Source organism: Pituophis catenifer, unplaced genomic scaffold, assembly GCF_029215685.1.
Source record: "Pituophis catenifer annectens isolate HBS135680 unplaced genomic scaffold, rPitCat1.0.hap2 SCAF_2, whole genome shotgun sequence".
Lineage (NCBI taxonomy): Eukaryota > Metazoa > Chordata > Lepidosauria > Squamata > Colubridae > Pituophis > Pituophis catenifer.
In genome coordinates, this window is record NW_027256882.1 from 264,072,297 (window position 1) to 264,093,788 (window position 21,492).

At 36.5% G+C, this 21,492-nt stretch overlaps 2 protein-coding genes across 2 annotated transcripts in view; both read right to left on the bottom strand.

Annotated features, from left to right (window-relative positions):
* Positions 1-5,720, bottom strand: part of CDK7 (cyclin dependent kinase 7) — a 30,484-nt gene extending 24,764 nt beyond the window's left edge. Inside the window, exons 1-3 of the mRNA XM_070938840.1 lie at positions 5,640-5,720; positions 2,613-2,676; positions 1,653-1,855 (exon numbers count right to left, since the gene is read on the bottom strand). Coding sequence (XP_070794941.1) covers positions 1,653-1,855; positions 2,613-2,676; positions 5,640-5,678 — 306 coding nt within the window. The 5' untranslated portion in view covers positions 5,679-5,720. The remainder of the gene's footprint in view (positions 1-1,652; positions 1,856-2,612; positions 2,677-5,639) is intronic.
* Positions 5,721-7,338: 1,618 nt separating this feature from the next.
* Positions 7,339-17,566, bottom strand: CENPH (centromere protein H). Its single transcript, XM_070935847.1, has 9 exons — positions 17,337-17,566; positions 15,165-15,220; positions 14,921-14,972; positions 14,120-14,194; positions 12,892-12,948; positions 9,647-9,710; positions 9,427-9,478; positions 9,060-9,223; positions 7,339-7,942 (listed from the first exon to the last, which is right to left on the bottom strand). Exons 1-9 carry the CDS (start codon positions 17,483-17,485, stop codon positions 7,850-7,852), a joined length of 762 nt encoding a protein of 253 aa, XP_070791948.1. The 5' UTR covers positions 17,486-17,566; the 3' UTR covers positions 7,339-7,849.
* Between the last annotated feature and the right edge of the window lie 3,926 nt (positions 17,567-21,492).

A 21,492-nucleotide genomic window follows, 5' to 3' on the forward strand; every position in this document is an offset into this window, starting at 1 on the left:
AGAGAGGTATTTTTTTCTCTGCCGATCAGGCAACTCAGCTGGGATCGTCAGAGACTTTTCAAAGCATTTTTTTTACCACCTCTTCGGCCAAGAGGTTGCAGAAAAAAATGCTTTGAAAAGCCTCTGATGATCCCAGCTGCATGATCATCAAAGGCTTTTTTTTTTTTACTTTTAAAAGCATTTTTTCGTTGGAAGAGGTTATATAAAAAATGCTTTTAAAAGTAAAAAAAAAAAAAGCCTCTGATGATCATGCGGCTCAGCTTGGCATGGGGAGAGGGCGCAGGGATTTTTGCTACTGGTTCTCTGAACCACCCGCCACCATGGCTACCGGATCGGGTGATCCGGTCCGAACCAGGAGCATTTCACCCGTTTCAGACTCAGGCTGCTTCAGTCAGATACTCCAGCCTCCCACCAGCTCCAGGTAATATGCCAAGCTATATTGGAGACTACCAGTTTGTCTAAATTAGTTGTGTCAAATTCAAGATTATATGTTTTAAAGCTACCGAACACTTTTCTCTTGCTTATTTTTGTAGGGGATCTTTGGGAGAAAGTGACTAAATTCCCACTTAGAAGCATTCTTGAAAAGATAGGACTGAATTTTTTTTCCTCTGTGCCATACATTTATACTATGAGGGGTTCCTGATCATATCAACAACAAACTTGGTAAAACTATTTTACCAAAGAGTATTACCAAATACCAAAACTATTCGGAAAAAACAATCACCAATAGGTGAATGATACAAAGTAATGAAAAGGATGGATCTTGATCTTGAAAAGTAGAACTGACTTAATAGAGGGATATTCAACTTGTACGTTACGGAATTACACTAATGCTGGAAGAACAGATTTTTAAATTGGGATTCCCCTGGATTTGTGTTGTTGGATTTCTTAACAGCATTTTATGCAATTGATGCTAACTACTGCTTTATTTAGGAAGAATGAACCTTCTCCATGTAGCTGATAGGATAAGGGTTTCATGCAATTCTACTTGCAGCCGTTTGAACTTGGTTGATAACTGAGATAGCACAGAATTTCCCATAAGCTAGTTAGACAAACAACTAATGAAGTCGCAAGTGAAATAGGTGGCTGTATAACTTCAATCAATTTATTTAGTACTTTTCATAGAATATTCACTTTTGACAGGGATTTTAGGCCCCCCAAGTTTAATTACAAAGTATTTTTCCACTGAATTTATTTGGTTCTTCATCTGTGGTTTCAGTTTGGCTGATACGAGATTGGGAGTTATAATTTTTAGCTGTTTTAACCATATTATGGTGCTGAAAAGATGGATTCATATTGCCAAGGATTTTGTTTTGCAATAGGCAGTCCATTCATGGTTTAAATCATGCTCTTAATATTTTTTTGGTAGAATCTAGAGATTATTCCATCTGAAATTCATGAGCTAATCATTAAAAATCTGTAATGTGAAATAAAACCAATACAATGCTAAACATTATGTATGATTAAAGCCTAGTTCCAACCTTCTGATTGTACTGCTTCTGTACCATACATACATACTCTCAAAGAACTAGTTTCTCATCACAAAAAGCAAACCACAGTCTAAATTTTTATTTAATAATTTGATTTTTTAAAAAATGGGTTTTGAAAATAATACTAATATTTTAATTTTTTTTTTTAAAAAGAGAACTTACTTGAATGTATTCCATTTCTTCAACTGACATAGGTTTCCTCCTGTATTTCTGAGGTAAAGTTCTTATTAATTCTGCTGTGTCAGGTATACCTTGTATTCTACCAGTAAATAAAGTATTTTGAGAAGATGGTGCTTTGTTTTCTGCAGAAAATTGCGAGGCTATCCCATGAAGCGGAGGCACTCTTGATTGTAGAGACTCTTGCACTGGAACAATAAGAGAGAAAATTAGGAAAAATACTCTGGCCCTACATCATGACTACCCATGTTGGTCTATTGCAGCAAAACACTGCCGCTACCTTAAAGGCGCGATAAAGTTTCCTGATCTGGCCTACCTCAAAGAGCTGACAATGTCAATCTAGTCCTGATCATTGGCCATGCAAGGTGGATATGATGAGAGGGTTGTAATCTAGCACGGAGAGTCAAGGATTAAGGAAGTTTGGCGTATATACATCATGTAAACCACTGAAGTTAAATGGTTAATTCAAAAAAGAATTAACTGAGACTGAGACTTAAAGTTTAGAAGTCCCCAGAAGAAACAATTACATTTGAGTACAACAGTGAATACTGTCAACATCTTAGTGCTGTGAAAAAATATTTTATTTTATATATCAATTTAAAAAAAAATTATTTCCCATTTTTATTATTTTTACAAATAATTCAGGCAGTGAACATATCCCACACACCTTCCTCCTCCTATTTTCTCCATAACAACAACCCTGTGAGGTGAGTTGGGCTGAGAGAGTAACTGGCCCAAGATCATCCAGCTGGCTTTCATAGCTAAGGTGGGACTTGAACTAATGGTCTCTTGTTTTCTAGCCCTGTGCCTTAGCTATTAGACCAAACTGCTCATCTCCTTCACAGAGCAACACACTGTTATAAACAATGAATTGCAATTCAAATGTCTTGAGCATAAATTATGGTAAGGCATGGCTCCATGTGCACTTAGTAAAGACATACTTACTATAAGGTTTTGGAGTACTTTTTCTGTCTGGAAACTTAATCAGTGGTGTATGTGGTTTGACTACCTAAAGAAATGGGGAAAGCAAGTCAATATATACATTTCTATATGTGTGCAATTCTGCCAAGAAAGAATAAAATTTATGTCTCTTTGTAGACTGAAAGCCAAATTGATGTAGCCAAGTTGAGAGCTGGATTAGAAACCAGAAGATTATGAATTCTAATCCTTTCTTAGGCATGAAAAGCGGCTCTTTCAGCACAACCCTCCCCACACCAATATTGTTGGTGTGAGGAAAAAAGGTCACAACATTATGTATATTGTCTTAATTGTAGAAAATAAAGAAAATATATAAATATAATAATGATGATGTTTCAGTGGAGATTAAGTGGAAGCTCATATAGTATCAACTGAACCAGGAAACCAGAACTTAATAATTTAGGACTGGAATGAATTTATCTACTTTTACAAGACTGCTCTGCTTTATCGATTTTAAAAACTTGGACTCATTCCAGTGCTAAAACTATCGTATTAATTCTAGTCATACTATTTATTAATTTGCACTCAGATGACATCCAAAGAAAAATACAACCACAGTTATTACATTTCTTCTATTGTTTTTGAGGAATATTACTATCTGCAGATTTGTACAGTTTGTCCAAAGGTTTATTTTAGTATTGCAGAGAAAAAAAGGGAAGACTAGGTTCATACATACATAAACAAGGAATGATCAAGGAATATATTATCCTTTTTCCTTAAGGAATTCTGTGAATTTGGCAATTATTTATAGCATTTTTATTCTGCCACTGAAGCCAAAAAGGATCTCTGAACATATTATATTTTGATACAAAATAAGAAAATCCCTGCTTGTCTCTCCTTGGCACAATTTGGCAGAAAATCTGTTACTAATACAAGAACACTTATGTGCCAGCTTTATCCTTTTTTATTCAGATTTTTTTTCATATAAACTTGAAACATTCTGAGTTTTGTGTTTTACAGAACCCTGGCTGATCTGAAATGGTTCAGTAGAACCCGTGGAATGTGAAAGTTTGTTCCTGATTAAAAACCATTTTCCCCAATTTATGCACACCAACATCAACAAAAATATTTTAATTTTTGATCCAAGTTATCTTGTATTTGCAGAGTCAAAGCATAAACATTCAGTTGTATCACCATTAGTGTTACAGAAACAAGTACAGTAATTGTTAAAGTGTTGTAAAGCTGAGAGGTAAATCTAACAATTGAGCAGATGGTGGGAAGAAAATGAATGGAAAAAAGCATATGAGGAAGGGGGGAAAGAAAGATACATGCAACAGGGAAAAACTATCACAGAGTCTGAATATTAGTTCATGACTCACATTTCTAAATTTTAAAAAATCACTTCCCACAATAGAAGTGAGGATCATCCATAGAAATTGAAGAAGAATCATAGGCCATTTAAACCGCTGGTACTAATCTTCTGCTTAATGCAGAAAATCCAAATCAAAAACATCCCAGATAGATATCTATCAAGACTCTGCTTGAATACATCCAATGGTTAACTCCATCATATTCAAAATAGCCAATAAAGGCAGCATGTTTAGTAGGCAAAGAATGGGAGAAGAACTAGATATGACAAAAAGGAGATACGATATCCCAGCCAATGCATTTTATATGTTTAAGTAACCCCAAAGGGAACTTGCTGCACCTCAGCTTTCAATAAGTCCAGCCAGTAGGAAGAGATGGTTAAAACTAGTTTACTAACAACTACTATAGGATCACACAGAGTCTACCTCCCAATACCTCTAAATGCTTGACTTCATAACAGCAATGGGTAGTTCTGGATAGATGTACAACATGGCATAGGACCTGAATATCTACGAGACTGCCTTCTGCCTCCGATAGCCTCCCACCGACCAGTACGCTCCCAGAGAGGGTCTCCCCAGGGTGCTGTTGGTTAGACAGTGTCGACTGGCAACCCCCAGGGGGAGAGCCTTTTCTGTGGGGGCACCCGCCCTTTGGAACGAGATGCCCCCAGAGATGCGTCGGATTTCTGACCTCCGTACCTTTCACCGCGCCCTTAAAACGTTATTATTCCATTAAGCAGGGCTGGCCTAAATATTTTTAATGGGTTATTGTATTTTAGATGATCGGCCAAAACTATTTAATAATTTTAAATTGTTTTTAACTTTTATATTGTGGGTTTTATCTTGGCTGTACACCGCCCTGAGTCCCCTGGGAAGGGCGGTATAAAAATTTAATAAAACTGAAACTGAACATGGGTGGCTCTAGATTTTTGCAAAGCTGTTCGAATAGCAAACCATGCAATTCAATGATAAAAGGGCCCCTCTAACTTTTTTAAAAATGTCAGACAAATGTTTGAGTGGATATTTATATTATTTAGATTTATAATATTTCTATCAAATATATAGTTGATACTGTGATGCAACGGCATAAAATCCTGATTCACATTTAGCCTCGTTTCCAATTTGGGAAACATGTTTTTAAAAATATGTACTTTGCCAACAGTCTTGGCAAGCATTTATGGAATAAATCTCCAAGTGCCGCCCTTTAAAACAACGTCTGCAAAGCCTCTTCGTGTTTGGGCTTCTCAGCAGCCCTTCCCACAAGCTGGTGTACCTCTACTTGGAGAGGTCCGGGAGTTGCAGTCCAACAAAGCGGATAACACGCGCGGAGAAATCTGATCTACCGATTTACTGGGGAGAGAAAACTCAAGGTTTTAACCTGTACAAGACCGCTAGGAAAAGTCTCCGGAGCGGCCGCCGTTTTCCCATGAAAGCTGCCAGGGAAGTGTCTGAGGCTGGCTGGCCAAGACTGAGTTAAAGATACCCGGGTAGGTCGAATCCACTTTCCAGGACTGGCGTTCCTTCTCCTTCCCACTCAAGGACACCAGCACTGATTAGTGCAGCTCAGGACCAAGGATTCGCTTCCCAACCTGCAGCCTCCCGCAACCTGCAGCCCCCAGAAACTTGCACAGAAGTGCAGCTGCAGACAGTTCCCAAGCTTTCAAAATACTCGATTTGAAAGGCTTACCTGGATGACCCTACTGGCGGCCGCCATCTTGCTGCCCATGGTGATACCCCGCCCGGTCAAAGGAAAGAGCGCGCCAGAACAAAGCTTTGTGGGAGCGGTAAGGCGGGGTCTAGCTAAGCCCCGCCCTCCATGAAAGGCACGGCTTAGAACCCAACGGAACAGCTGTGATGTATACAGAACGTGGTACGGAGTATTTTTCATGCAACGATCGAATGAGGGATTGGCGGGTAGCCAGTGTTTTATTTTAACTAGCAAGTGATTTATTGATCCACCTTCTATAGCCGCCCATCTTAATCAATGACTCTGGGCCGCTTGCAATTTAATAATACTTGTTTAATTTCATTAAAATAACTGGTTGCCCTACCCAAACTTAATGATTAGTTATCCCTTGTTTAAAACTGATTCATCCAGCCTTACCTAGTTGCCATGTAGCAAATAACTGTTTTCACTATGCAAATTTGTTTGCTTAGCACCTTTTCATATTTACACAAAAGTAGCATGGCAAGTACAGGCTGATCTTTTTAGAATATCTGCAAATACAGATATTTGCATGATGTGTTTTGGCCTACAAGAGAATATCCAGTCAGATTGAGTTAAGTCATTTAGAAGCATTGAGTTTTTCTCTTCATCTATCGGTGATACTTAGCTATCTTCTCTGTGACCTTCAAAAGGGAGAAAAGATTTGTGTAAGCTCTAGTTACATTAACTAGAAAATACTAGTTTCATGTCAGATCACTAGAGTACACAAAGTATTTTTTTTAATTGCCAGCACAGCTTCAGTACTAAAGCACATTTATTGAACCCATTAATATTTCATTTTAATAAAATTGTGAAATCCCCTTACTTTTTTTGGCTTTCAGAAAATATTGTTCAACTGAAGTACCTACATTTACTACATTGTATATTGTATTTAAATTCACACCCCCACCACTGGACAATTAATTTGACAATTAACCTTTCTTAAACAAATCTAGCAAAATCAGTTTACCTCTGAAAGCAGGCTGCACAGTATTTAACAAATTCTTCTGTTTCACAAGCCTTTTTGTATTTTAAACTTCTCAATAGGGCTTTTCTAGTAATAAAAAGAATCAAACTTTTTTTTATAGGACAGCTTTTATTGTCTTAAAATATTTTTTCCCCCTAGCGTACTCGGCTTCAACCATTTAAGAAATTTCCGGGCCTCATACAGTTTTTGCCACTGCCTCTGGACATAACCAGTTTGGTATTTTTCTCAAACTGTTGCCCTAGAAGTGCAAATGGTAACATGAACTTTAGTTATAACAGCACCGTATTGTGAATTGTCCACCTTTTTGTTCTCTGATGTTTTTCTAATAGGTTATTTTAAAAGGGAAGATCCTTCAGATTTTTATCTAAGTACAGCGCACATATTGGCATTGAGATAATTGGGAATTTTATATATCTAATGTTTAAAGAGCAAGATCCTACTGCCATTTTATATGGATCCTTGTGTGTCTTGGTTCAAAATATTTATTTCTGTCTGGGAACATTAACAAGAGGCAACCTAATAATACAGAACAATTACAGTGTAACATTTCTGCAAAAAATTCTTTATCAACATTTAGGAGATGGCCTCCTATTTAGATATGGTTTTACTATATTATCTATTCATTAGCTATAAAAAACTACAGCAGATATAAAGAAATAGAATATTTCAAATATCTTACAAGAATGGCCTAGGGAGAAAATATTGTTCAATAATATTTGACAATGTCAACTATGAATATTTGAACTACTGATGATTTGTTAGAAATCCACTGAAATTAGACATAAAGAATTGTAATAAGAATGTAGCAAAAAAACAAGTTGTATCATACATATGCATACATAACAAAGCACAGGCTAAATTGTGATTGAGAGTGGCTACCTTTGTAAATATCTGCTTTTGCCAGAAGGCCTATTGCTCTGTTATTACTGGAATCAGCAATTGGAAATTTATGCAAAATTAAGAGAAGAAGATGTGAATTATTTTACAGATAAATGACTCTCCTGTAATAGCTTCTTGGATACATTTACAATGACTAACAGAATTTCCCTTTTGTTGCTATATCAATCGTACTTCAGTGAAATATATTCTTGTACAGATACCTAACTCTTAGAATATGACTAGTATATTACAAAAACCTGATAGATTACTCTTTTATCTCTGAATATGGAAATCACAGAAAGAAAATATAGTCATTCTTGATGTTTCAGATGCTAGTCACATTTTTCTCCAGTTGTAGAACAATTGTCTTTAATGTTGGATCCTTTGCCCAATTGACTCCACTTCCAGTAATAAGGTTCTGCAATAAATATTATTTAAATATAAAATCAGCTAATTAATTATATAAATGTAAATGAATAAATAAGGATTTTTGTCCTCAATTATATTGTTTTAATATGCAAATAAATACAAGTTCCACAACAAAATAAGCAATCAATTATTGCTAGGTTGTATAATTTGTAAATTATATTATGCTTCTACAAGGAAGTGTTTTCAAATGTTTATCTACACAATATTTGTTTATTCTTAGAATATGAATGTTTAATAAATTCCATTTATACAGGCAGGTCTTGATTTATGACTGCAATTGGGACTGCAATTTTACAAACATTTTTACCATTAAGTGAATCATGCAGTCATAAATCTGAATCCATCCTCCAGAAAGGGCATTTTTGCTGGAAACCTACAAAAACGATGCAAATTGTGGTCGTATGACCATGGGAGACTACAATCGGTCATAAATATGAGTCATTTATGTGAGGAGTACCTGTAATCTGAATAAAAAAAGGGATAAAAGTGTATTGCATATAGAGCTTTGTTCTACATTATACTAACCTGTGCAATTTATACCTGTAGCTATAATAATAATTATGGTGGTAATAATTTCTATCAATAAACATTGAAACACTCGATGTCTACAGGTGGTCCTTGTTTAAGGAAAACTCAAACATACAAGAGAAGTGGTAGTTACAACTGGTCCTTGTATTTATGTTGTTCACAGCATCCCTGTAGTCAGGATTAAGATCCAGGTGCCTGGCACACATTTTCTACATCATAGCATCTCACAGTCACAATTGCCATTTGTAATTTTTGCTGGCTTCCTACAAAGTCAATAGGGAAGCTGGCAGAAAGTCACAAATGGTGACAGCACGACATCTTCACTTAATGACCTGTCATGATCCACTTAACAACAGCAACTGGAAGTGCTGGAATTTTCATTGCTAGATAGTGTGGCCACATGACATCATGCTTTAGAACTAAGTCATTTAGCAATGAAAATTCCAATCCCAATTCACATAGCTAACCAGACTACCTGTATTTGATATCAACATTTTAATTTTCATGTTTCATATCTAGTATAAATTAATCCATCCTACCAAGTAAGACATTTTTCTATCTATACAAATACAACTTACCTGGAAAATGTTTTGAACCAATGTAGTCATCTGAATTTCCTTTTGTAAATTTTTACGAACTTTCTTCAACATTTCACCAACCTCCATATTTTCTAAATCCTCTTTTTGTTTTCTCTTCATATCATATATTTGTGCCAGTTTACATTCTCCAGTTCGCTTTAATTCTATTGTAGTATTGGATGGGGAGGAGGGAGAAGGAAGATAGCAAAGCTACTAATTTCAAAAAATGAATTCAGGAACATGCCTTACATTCACTATATTTGTGGATTAAACTAATGAAGTTAACATTTGAAATTAAATTAAATTTGTGTTATTTCAAATTAATTTATCTTATTGATTTTTTTTATCACAACGAATTATAACGTACCTAGTCTGCTCTTCTTAACCTCATTCAATTTTTCTTCCAGTTCACGGGATTGCTGCAAAACCAAGTAATTTATATAAATATATGTATATATTAAAAGTATCCATACATCCAGGTTAATACAACTACAAAGATTTAATTTTTCAAATAGGTTACACCATTAGTTTCAAATGATGATTTTTTAGACAATAGTCATTATCATTTTAATATAAAGGATACTCACCTGCTTTGATTTAAGTATTGCTGTACTAAGCATCATGATATGTTTAATGGTATCCCAGATAAACCTAATGAGAAAAATGCAGAAAAATCAACAAGATCTACTAATATGTGAAACAAAATCACGTTAGATAAATTTAAAACACCGGAATATCTTGCTTAATTCTTTCTCAAGCTACAATATAATTCTTCTGTTTCCTGCTTCTTACAAAATGCTTTGACTGGCAACATTAAATGCAAGAGAAGAAACAGACAAAAGAGCTACAAATACATTTCAATATTGCCTTCTAAAATGGAAAAACATTGGCTTTAACAGGTTTAGCTAACCCATACTTTTCATGTATTATAGTATTTGTATCGAAATAGTATACTTTACTAATCTTCCTGTATGTTTCATTACTTTTTCCTATCCAACATACTGGGAAGCTCTAGAGATCATTAGTTGTAAAGACTCTCCCGGAACTCAATCAAATATTTTCCAACATAATTGGATGAGAAAAGTCTAGTCCTCAAATGCCCAGGGTAGTAATTTTTTAATGTTGCATTTTGAAAGCCCTTTAAATGAAAATGCATTATAAAAAAAGGTAAATTCAAATTATCATTAGCAAAATTCATTTGTAATCCGAAGTAGTAATATGTAATGGATTTGCATCCATGCTTGCTGTTTTCATTCCACATATGGAATGTATTACAGTTCCTCATTTGAGATATATGTGATGGGTCCCCTATTCCATATGGTTTGTTGAAGAAGATGCCAACAAAGAATGTAGCCACATCTTTAAGTAAGGTCTGATAACACAAAAATGCTTTCTTTCCAAAGTGGGGCTACTTTGGAAATGCAAAAATGTGTCCTAAAATGTTAGAAAGGATGGCAGAATCTCAGGTATGTGATCTAACTGGAAGCTGATGTGGAATTGACTACTTCATTATTCCAGGGATCCTACAGGACTGTTGTCTAGATTTGCATAACCTCTAAAGTCAATGATCAAAACTACTCTTTTTCATTATAGAAGAATATGGTATGGTATCAGGATTTAGACTGAATCAGAAAAAAACCAAGATGATAGTTAAAAATATGACAGTTGATCAAAAGGAGGAACTGGAAAGGAAGGCAGGCTTTGAAATAGTATCAAAGGTGAGATATCTAGGAGTGCAAGTTGCAGATTCAAATATAAAATTGTTTCAAAATAATTATGAAGTGTTGTGGCGAAAGGTACAAAAGGATATGGAAACCTGGAAAAAACTGCAGCTGTCTTTACTTGGAAGAATAGCAGCAGTTAAAATGAATGTTCTACCTAGATTTTTATTTTTGTTTCAAATGATTCTGGTGCTTAAAAGTGATAAATACTTGACGGAATGGCAAAAAGGAGTGAATAAGTTTGTTTGGAATGAGAAAAAGCCAAGAGTTAAATTGAAAATTATGCAAGATGTGCGTGAAAGGGGTGGTCTTAAACTTCCAAATCTGCGATTGTATTATGAAGCTGCAGCGTTTACACAAGCAAGTGACTGGTTTGGAAGGACAAAGACTGGAATATTGAATATTGAGAGTTATGATCTTGAATTTGGTTGGCATGCATATTTATTTTATGATAATAAGGTGGATAAAGCATTTAATAGCCGTATACTTAGAAGCTCCTTGATGAGAGTATGGAAGAAGCACCGACTCAAATGGGATTATAAAATACCGTTGTGGTTGGATCTTGGTCACATTATACGGAATATAAATATAAAGTCACTCGGGGGGTTTTTATACAAAGAAGTACTTTTTAATGATGGGGGCAGATGGCAACTAAAGACATTGAACACACTGTTGGAAGAAGGGATTAATTTAACTTGGTTACAGTATAATCAACTTCAATTGAGATGGAGAGAAGATCAAAAAACTGGTTTAATGTTGCATGAAGAAGAATTGGTTAGATAGATAAAAGACAAAGGCCCAGTGCATATTAAGAGGGTTTCCAATGTTTTGTTAGAAAGAAACTCAGAAAATGAATTGGTTAAAGATTGTATGATAAAATAGGCGCAAAATTTTGGAGAACCAGTTATGATGGAAACTTGGGAAAAAATATGGGTTCAGAATGTTAAATTTACACAGTCGCAGAATTTGAGGGAAAATTTTTATAAAATGTTTTATAGGTGGCATTTAGATCCTAAGAAATTGTCATGCATGTATCCTAATGTTCAACCGAAATGTTGGAGATGTGATTGTTTAGATGCTACATATGATCATATATGGTGGACATGTAAGAAAGCAAAGGCTTTTTGGATAAAAATTTGGTGGGTTATGCAAAATGTCTTGAAGAAAAAAATTCAATTTTCTCCTCAATTGTTTTTACTGGGTATAGTTAAGGGTTTTTCAGTGGGTGAAACAAAGTTGATATTGTATATGGTGACAGCAGCTAGGTTACTGATTGGTCAATATTGGAAAAGGGATGATATGCCTACAATTCAAGAATGGACTTTGAAGATGGCCAGTTTTGCAGAAATGGCAAAGATATCAGCATACTTAAAAGACCGGACTCAAGAGACTTATGTATGGAAGTGGAAGAAATGGATAGATTATGTGCAGAATAAATACCAAACTAGGAAGTACCAGATAGCTTTTAGCTAAATGTTGTGTAGAAATGTATAGTTTATAGGGGGCAAAATAGCTTATTGTTATGTAGAAATGTATAGTGCACAGGGGGGAGAATAGAGGGGTGGTAAAGTATGATATAATATAATGTGGATGGATTTCACCTTGGGGAAGTCATGGGGAGAGGGGAGGGCTTGGGGGGGTTAGGGAGGGATGGGGGGGAAATGGGGGAAAAATTGATATTTGTAAAACTTTTTCAATTAAAAAAAAACTACTCTTTTTGAAAGTGAAGAAGATGCCTGCTATACTTTTTATCTATTGTGCCTTAAAATATTTTTGATTAAGAATTACAATGCAAACATTTTGATCAATAATGCTCACTGCTAATAAAGTTTATTGATGATTCTGACAATGGTTTAGCTGTCACATCAGAATAACATCCATTTGTTCTAAAATTGTGTTCTAGATTGTGATTGTAGTTGAGATATAGCTACATCCTAGAGGAAGCAGACTATTTGGACCTTTTCAGTTAAAGTTCAGGCCTGAGAATAGATGGTCATAAGCTTTAGTTAACTATTAACCACATAAACAGTATGGCTGGCCAAGAGAAGATTCTTCTCAAGTATACTGTAGATGTTTTAAAAATGCATTCCCTTCCTGATTCCAATGCTTACTTTGAATCATCATCTTCATTTTTCAGTTTGGTTCTAAGGGCATCAGTTATTTGGATCCTATAAAACAAAGGGTAAAATAGATAGAAGATCTCCAGAACTTAAAATATATTATCCACTTAGCTTTTGTCAGAGTGCTAACAGTCAGAGTGTAAAAACTAACATTGAAGAGATATTCACCTTTATGCATCATTGATCAATTTGGCCATTGCGTGCGATAGGCCCATCCACCTACTTCCCACCTATAATTAGCGCTGTCGTTTTTACTTCAGACATGTTAATCGATGGAGGCTTAGCTCCTGTTGCTTCCTCCCCTATCGTGCACCGCTTGGGCTGCCCATCCTCAGGGGATGACGCTGAGCTGTCGGATATTGTTTTAATGGAAATCTCTCTGGACCCTTCCCACACACCACTGCTCCTCCACCTCACAGGCACATTTAATATATCAACCAAATTTGTTTGTTGTTTTGCTGGTGATCTTTTGACCGCCCCGGCTCGTTCCTCATTATCCATGTCTATTATGGCTTGAAGGTGCTTTGCCAGGCTCCTCGGCATTTGGCCCGGGCTGGCTATGCCTCCACAGGACAAATCTACATGCCCAAAGGGAGGGGGGGTGCCGTCGATCTCTACTCCCCAATCGAAATCAATCTCTCCTCATCCTGCAAGATCTTTCCTGGTGCCTCAATGCTTGGTATGCCGGTAGCAGGTTGATATGCCTATTGATGGAGTTATTGTTGGAAAACCAGGCTTCTTTCAATAGGCGTCCCCCTTTAGTTGCATTGTGGGCAACAACTTCAGCCTCTTGAAAATTGAACATGTGATTGTGCTCCATATGTGTCACCAAGCATTGAGGCACCGGCAAAGATCCTGCAGGATGAGCAGATCCCTATTGACCGGGGAAGCCAGCAGGGAAGGTTGCAAATGGTGAATACTTGATTATGTGGTGCTGCAACTGGTCATAAGTGTGAGCTGGTTGCCAAGTGCCCAGATTATGATTACAAGTACTGCAGAAGTGCCAGGCTGGTTGGAACTTTGAGAACTAGTCATAACTGCCATTCATTCAGCGCCGTCATAACTTTGAGCAGTAACTGAATATATCAATTTAGATTTTGTTTTACTTTAAAAACTATGGTTTCTTGGTAGAATTATATTTTTAATTGGCTTTATTGGACACATCTTGTAGATGTTATACAGAAATGCAATAAATAAAACAAAGCAATAGGGTCTTTACCTTTGTAATGCTAAAGTTTTGTTTTGATACGATAGCCTCATCTCTTCCAAGTCTCTTTCCAATTCTTCTATGGAACTAAAAATAACAGGGAAAAGATGTTTAATAATTAATAATTTGTATTCTCTCAGAAATTAATGTTAAGATCATTTGTTTCGTATCAGATCTAAAAGAGTTTTGCTGATTGATAGAGTGACTGTCAGACAGAGTGACTCTATATAGAGTGATAACCAGATGGTTATCTGTTTTGATACTAGATGTGGATTTTTTTTTCATGTTTGTCAATAGAACGTAAAACAGAAAACCAAAATGTAGTGCTAACGTATTTCAGATTAATACATTGATTCAGAAATATTTTTTCTTTTTAATAGAATTTCTATAACAACAGAATAGGAAAAGGAGGATGTAAGCTTATGATTTGTCATGGGCATACTGAAAACTGAAGCATAAACATCTTTTGATTCCTTAAACTATGAAAATAGGATAGGATGCAGCAATATAACTAGTGAACAGATATAAGGCATTAATGGAAGAAGTAGCTTAATGCTTCTCATGACCAGAAAAGGCATATACGATACATCAGTCATAGTAGTTACCTGAAGGACACCCACCCCCACATATTTAGTATGTATTACTCTGAGATACATTTTCTAAGAAAGAAATTCTAGTCAGATAAATATGGCATGTTTTCAAGTAAAACACAATATATTAAAATTTTTAAAATACAAGTTTCCTTAAAAATAAAGAAAAGTTAGATCAAATAGAATATTATCATGCTATATATAACAAATTTTGAAAACATACCCCTCTAATATTTTTTCATTTCTATCTTGATCCGGAATCTTTTCTGCAGCTGCTAAACAAAAAATATATATTTATAAAAGATAGCTGAACAACCCTCCCATCTCTAAACACAAATATGGTATAGAAAACTCCTATGCTACAGAGACTTGACATTTTAATTTTGCTATAAACTTTAACCTAATTTTTAAATATTTACTTTCACATTCTAAAATAACAAAATTTGAGTTTTTAATGATCCACTTACCTGAATTGATTACTGTATTATATTCCATAAGATGCTGACTTATTTGTTCCTTGATTCTAAAATAATGAAAAAACAGTCACAAGAAAATTAGAAAAAGAAAATGTAATTGTAGCAGTCACTGCAAGACTAAATTGGATTAGTGTTTACTGAAGATTTTAAACTCATAAACTTAGCTTATGTACATTTACATATTTAAAATATCCTAAATTTAAATTTGGACAAATTATAAAACCATTGCAATATGAGCACGGTTTTTCCATTTACACCACTGTTCACGGCTTTTAAGTTTTCCCTTTTGTAACTTTTTGTTGTGGGAATTCACTTTGCAGGCCGTCAGTTTTTAGAGATCTCAGGAGCAACTTTTATTAAAGACATCTGAGGATTGCTTAACTGAAACAACACTAGAAACATTTTGATATATTAAAACTTATCTTGCTAGTACTTCTACCTCCCTAGGTTCAAAACAGTCGCTTTGGAGGGAAACAATGGGGAAAAAAGATTTCTGGCTCTCTAGGTTTATGTTCAACAATATTCCTCACAGCTAAAACAACCTGCATTCCAGCCTTCCTCAGTTTCCTTTGTATGTCGCCATACTTTTTTGAAAAGTATGTCCGCACAACTGGTGAGGGACCAGCTTTAACCTGTCTTCACATTCAGGCCTGCGGCTATATATCTTCATCTTTACAACTGTAGGTTCGCCGTTGCGGGATTTCCCCAGCTATCAAGGGATTTGTTTAGTGTGGTACTACTCCTGTGGAGTTTCCGATCAGGACTGCAAAACTCCAGACCACCATTAGATGAAACCAAGAGCTAAGAGGGTTTCTAAAGGGCCCTCTGAAGTTTTGCTGCCGCTAGAATGGCCTCCTGAGAGAAGAAGCCCTTGAAGGGTTGTATGTAAAGCCGACAACGACTGACTGACTGAGCTGGAAGAAGCTTCTTGGATTAGCAGTGAAACGTCTTCAAAGAAAAACCTTCTGTAGCCTGTTTATGCAGTTTGCCTATAATCCACCATTATATTCTACAGAAGAGTGTAATGGCTCCTCCAATTCAAGATTGCAACATTTCATGGATTAGTCAATGATTAAAGCGAGACACAAAGATGGAATTATGTCCATGTGGTGTACATTATCTGTATACTTTGCTTGTAATGGTGAACACTCTTATGACATATTTTAAAAGATGGTTTGCTGAGAATATTCCCTGTTGATATATCTGTCAGGAAAAGTGATGAACAGATAAAATTGCTCAGACTGGCCCCAGGAAATATTATATTAGAAAGATCTGTCACAATAGGAAAACACATCTATCAACTTTTTTTTCTTTACTTCTGTAATAGAAATTTAAGTGGCTATAGATAGAAGGTGAAATGCCAGCACAGTTTTTATTCACTGACAAACCTATTTCTCTCAGCAGAACCAGATTGACTGAAAGGTAATTCTCTCTCCCTTTGTAAACTCTTTCCCCCATATGCCTTAAAAACACGTTCTAGATTTGGGGAGACCTTTAGAATCAGATTTTGTAAGCAAGGGGAAAAGGGATGAAAAAGTCCATTTTCATGTCTGCTCATATGAGATTCAGTTTCACCTTAATCACTTGGGGAGCAGCCTGATTCCTTTTCTTTTATAGACTGTAAGAATTACACAACATGGTGACATGAAGATGTACTTTTGCTATGGTGTATTATTAATGTATTTACTTACCATAAATTCAACTTTAATCCAAATTAGATTACATGTCACATATTTCAAATTATCCACAAAACCTTATAATGCAGACAAGATACCAAGCAAGGGAATATTATGGATCTTTCTTTATTTTAAAATAATTTTTATTGAGTTTTTAAGTTTTTAAAAACAAAGTAAAGAAAAATACAACATACATTAAAAACACGTAACAAACATAACATTACATCATACAGCTTACTGTAAAATATAAGTACGTAGATGAAAGATTGAATAAAAATAGAGCATATATATCCATGTCGATACAATAAACTGGAATATTATGGATCTTTTGTATATCCATTTGTAAAAGTGCAATTGTCCCAAAGGTGCTTTTTTTTTTCTGGAGGCAACTGGACTTTGTGAGTCTTCCTCCCCCCTCCCCCCCCAAAAAAAAGCACTTTTGGGACAAGCATGACCTGGATGATTGAGAATCTCCATATAGACTGACCGATAGAGCTTGAGCAAATCCGGCGTCTTCTCTTTCTCTTCGTTGAAGAGTAAACGGGCTCCTTCCTCCATCACTCCTTCATTGGGATTACCGAAAGCCGCCGCCGGCGCTGCCTTGTCTCCTATCTCCGGAGAGCCCGCTACTTCCATCCCGGCAACGCCGCCCAAAACCCTCTTTTCTTCTCACCGATTTACGGGAGCGCTCTACCGCGGCTCCACGGCGGGCCGCTCTTTCAAATAGCCCGCCGACCGAACTCCGCCTTAAGTGAGAGGAGTATCGTCAGATCGACGATGGATTGCTCTGGTCTGCTCTCGATCGGCAGGGAAAGAACGGCGCTCTTTACTCAGGCCTCGTGAAGAAAAAAAAAAAAACGGCACAAAAATGTTGTCGCCCAGCCCAGCGGAGCCTGGGAATAGCTTAAGGGAAGCCTTCCATTGGCCGGGGACGCCCAAGCGGGGTTGGAGGTGGGTGGAGAGAAAATGGAGTAGAGCAGGGGCCTCCAACCTTGGCATCGTTAAGCCTGGCGGACTTCAACTCCCAGAATTCCCCAGCCAGCTTTGGGGGCTGGGGAATTCTGGGAGTTGAAGTCCGCCAGGCTTAAAGATGTCAAGGTTGGAGACCACTGGAGCTTTGCTGGCTGGGGAATTCTGGGAGTTGAAGTTCGCCAGCCTTAAAGATGCCAAGGTTGGAGACCTCTGGAGTAGAGTGTTGGAGGTGGCATTTCTGTCTATGGAGCGTCGTTTGCTGTTCTGGGTTTCCCCAAAAAGCGGGACAGAGACCTAAGTGAGAGCAGGAATAAGTTAAAACCAGGGAAAAATTATTTAGGCAGAGCTGCAATCCTAAACCTTTCACTTGGAGAGAATTTGTATCACGGTGGCTCACGTGCTTAGGACGACGAGGGTAGACAAGCAGCAAGCTCGCGATCGAGAGTGTTGCCTTGGGTCGGGGGTGAGCTCCGATCATTTTCTCAAAGCTCTTGTGGATTCGAAAGTGTTGCCCCAAAGGTGCCTTCCCTCCCTCCCCCCCCTCCCCAAAGAGGCAACTGGAGTTTCTGGTTTTTTTGTCTTTTGAAGACGTTTCGCTTCTCATCCAAGAAGCTTCATGTCTTCAAAGAAAAACCAGAAAGTCCATTTGCCTCTTTTTTTAAAAAAAAATTGATTTATATGCCGCCCTTCTCCGGAGACTCAGGGCGGCTTACAATGCGTTGAGCAACAGCCTTCATACTTTTGTATATTTATACAAAGTCAGCTTATTGCCCCCACAAACTGGGTCCTCATTTCACCTACCTTAGAAAGGATGGAAGGCTGAGTCAACCTTGAGCCTGGTGAGATTTGAACTTGCAGTAATTGCAGGCAGCAGATGTAAGTGGATGTTAATAACAGTGCTTTAGTCTGCTGAGCCACCAGAGCTCCTTGAAAAAGAGCTTTTTTCTCTTGAAAAAGCACCTTTGCTTCTTGAATGAGAAGGGAAACATCTTCCAAAAAAAAAAAAACCCAAGAAAGTCCAGTTGCCTCTTGGGGGGGGGGGGGGGGGGGGAAGGCACCTTTGGGACAACCATGACTTGGATGACTGAGAATCTCCATAGACATTCGAGCCTGTGGGTTCCTGAATAGATAGGTACCACTTCGGTGGACACAGCAGTTCGGTGGTTCGAATCCCTAGTACAGGTCTCCTGTGTGAGGAGAGGGTTGGACTAGATGACCTCCAAGGTCCCTTCCAACTCTGTTACTGTAACATTAATGGAGACATGAAAGGAACTCTCTTAACTGGGCGTCCTCCAGGCAACGGATGATCCTTTCAACCTGGAAGGGCCTTGGTGCTTCCGACAGGATTGCCATGCCATGGCATTTGATAACACTTCCGAATTAGGTGGTTTAGGAGTGATTTAATATTAAACCCATGTTTACAGAAAGTGATATTCTATTTGGGGAGGGTGTTGAATTTCTAGATCTTGAAAGGGACCTCTGGGGGGTTTACAAAATCAAAGCAGTTTACTAGATATTGGAGACATTTGCAAAAATTTAAAGCAATGTCATTATTTTGTTAAGAAATTCTTTTCATGAAATATCTACATTTTCACCTGATTTAATATTCTACAAATGCATCGTTTTAATTTTTTCTCATGGTAAATATAAATAAACATAACTCACACAAAAAGCTCTTTTGGGGCCCTGTGTAATTTTTCCAAGGTGGGGGAATAAAGTTTTAACACAACTCTAGTCTCATTGCTCTGTAGAGATTAACATTATGTGAGTTTCCAGAGATTTGTAATACACATAACACTATTACTAATGGAATAATTGGTTCCCAGACAAGCAGCTGTTTTGTAGACAACCAGCTGCAAATTTGTTATCATTGAGGAAATGCCATACCACCAATTCTAGCAGGGTGGGCATTCTGAGGATCATCTCAGTGAAACAATACCATCTTGAAGGGCTAAAATGTGCCTTCACTGTGTATTTCAATGGAACAGTTCCCAAATGAATGAAGCTGGTCCTGCTTGTACTGATGTCACCTAATTGGATAAGTAGACAAGACAACTCAGCATCACAAACTTGGCTTTTCTCCCAGGAATTGGGACCAGATTTAGTGGAACCCAAGACTTGTGAATTTGTACCTGAAGATTGTGAGACACCTTGGCTTTTGCACTACAGTACTTGCTATTTGTGTCTGTATTCATGTGCTTTATATTGTTTTGCATTGTAAGTCACCAAGAGTTATGTGCTTAATATGGTGGCTACAGAAATTTAATAAATAAGCCAACTATTCAAGAGACTTTAAAATCATGGTTTGTAAAGCATCAGTTTTGGTCTGAAGGAGATGCTAAAGTGTCGGACAGCTTAAATAGACAAACCTGCACCCCATATTACCCTATGGGTATTCTAGGTTAGCCTTTTTAAACATGCAAGCAAGGCTAATAACTTTACTTTGATAATTGCATGATTGGGATGCTCTTCTGGGGAAAAAAAAAAGCAAGGTCAAGCTACAATTTGAATTTTCAGAAAACCAATGATGTGAAAAATAGGAGCCTGGGAGATATGCCTAATCAAAACAGGTAGCAATGCATTAAATGAAAAACTAGGCCTAATGTGATCAGAAAATTTAAGACCAAGCATTGTTGGAACTTGGCCTGGTGTAATGTAATGAATAGAAGAGGTTCAAGTCTACTTTCAGCCATAGAACTTCTCCTTAGCCCAGCTACTTCACAGATTTGTGAGAAATAAAAGGGAATCCTACCTTGTATTCTTGAACAAAAAGCAGGATATTAAATAAAATAAATTCTACTTAATTTGATATTTAACTTAACTTGCCTAAATCTGGTTTATTTGGATCATAGTTTAGCATACTTAAACTTAATTGAAAGCAAAAACCTACATACTTAGTTTTGATACGTATATATTTAATATTTACATTCCATTATATCAACAGTTTATGAATGAGCTACAAAGAGTACCACTGGCAACATACAAAGATGGAAATAAAAGCTGTGGAAAAGTTCATTTGCAGCTATGATTAATCAGAAATAAAAATGTCCATTTTAGGGTGTGAAAGCTCTGATAGCCTAGAACAAAACCCTTCAAATGTCCTGATTAGATATAAAGTTTATTAAATAACAGAAAATATTTTCCAGGTTTTGAAAAATATTTTTTCTTACACTTAAAATGCTGTATATTATTAAGTTTCTTCATATTAAAAATCAGTTGCCTTATAAAACCATGCTATATATAAACGCAAAATATAACTTACAGTAAGCGTGACACATCATTTATTGAATTTGAGTTACAATAACTTTTTACTAGTTCTGATTTTTTGTCATGTCATAATTTGTCAACAAATTAACTTATTCTGAAAGTTAATTTTGCCTATACTGTTTCATATGACAATATTTCTTGATGTATCTAAACACATAATATTTAGCATCTTTTCCATTTTATGGATTCACTAAAACAAGTAATTAGGAATGGTCATTGTAATTTTTATTACTTCAGAATACAGATAATGAAAAATCCCTCTGAAAAAATAAACATAACTTTTTCCTGTTTGCTGGTCTTCATTCAACAGATTATATAGGCATGAGCTTCCAATATCCTAGTTTTATTTTAAGGCTTAATATCTGACAAAACAAATGTTAAGTAGACCATGACAACAGTTGAAG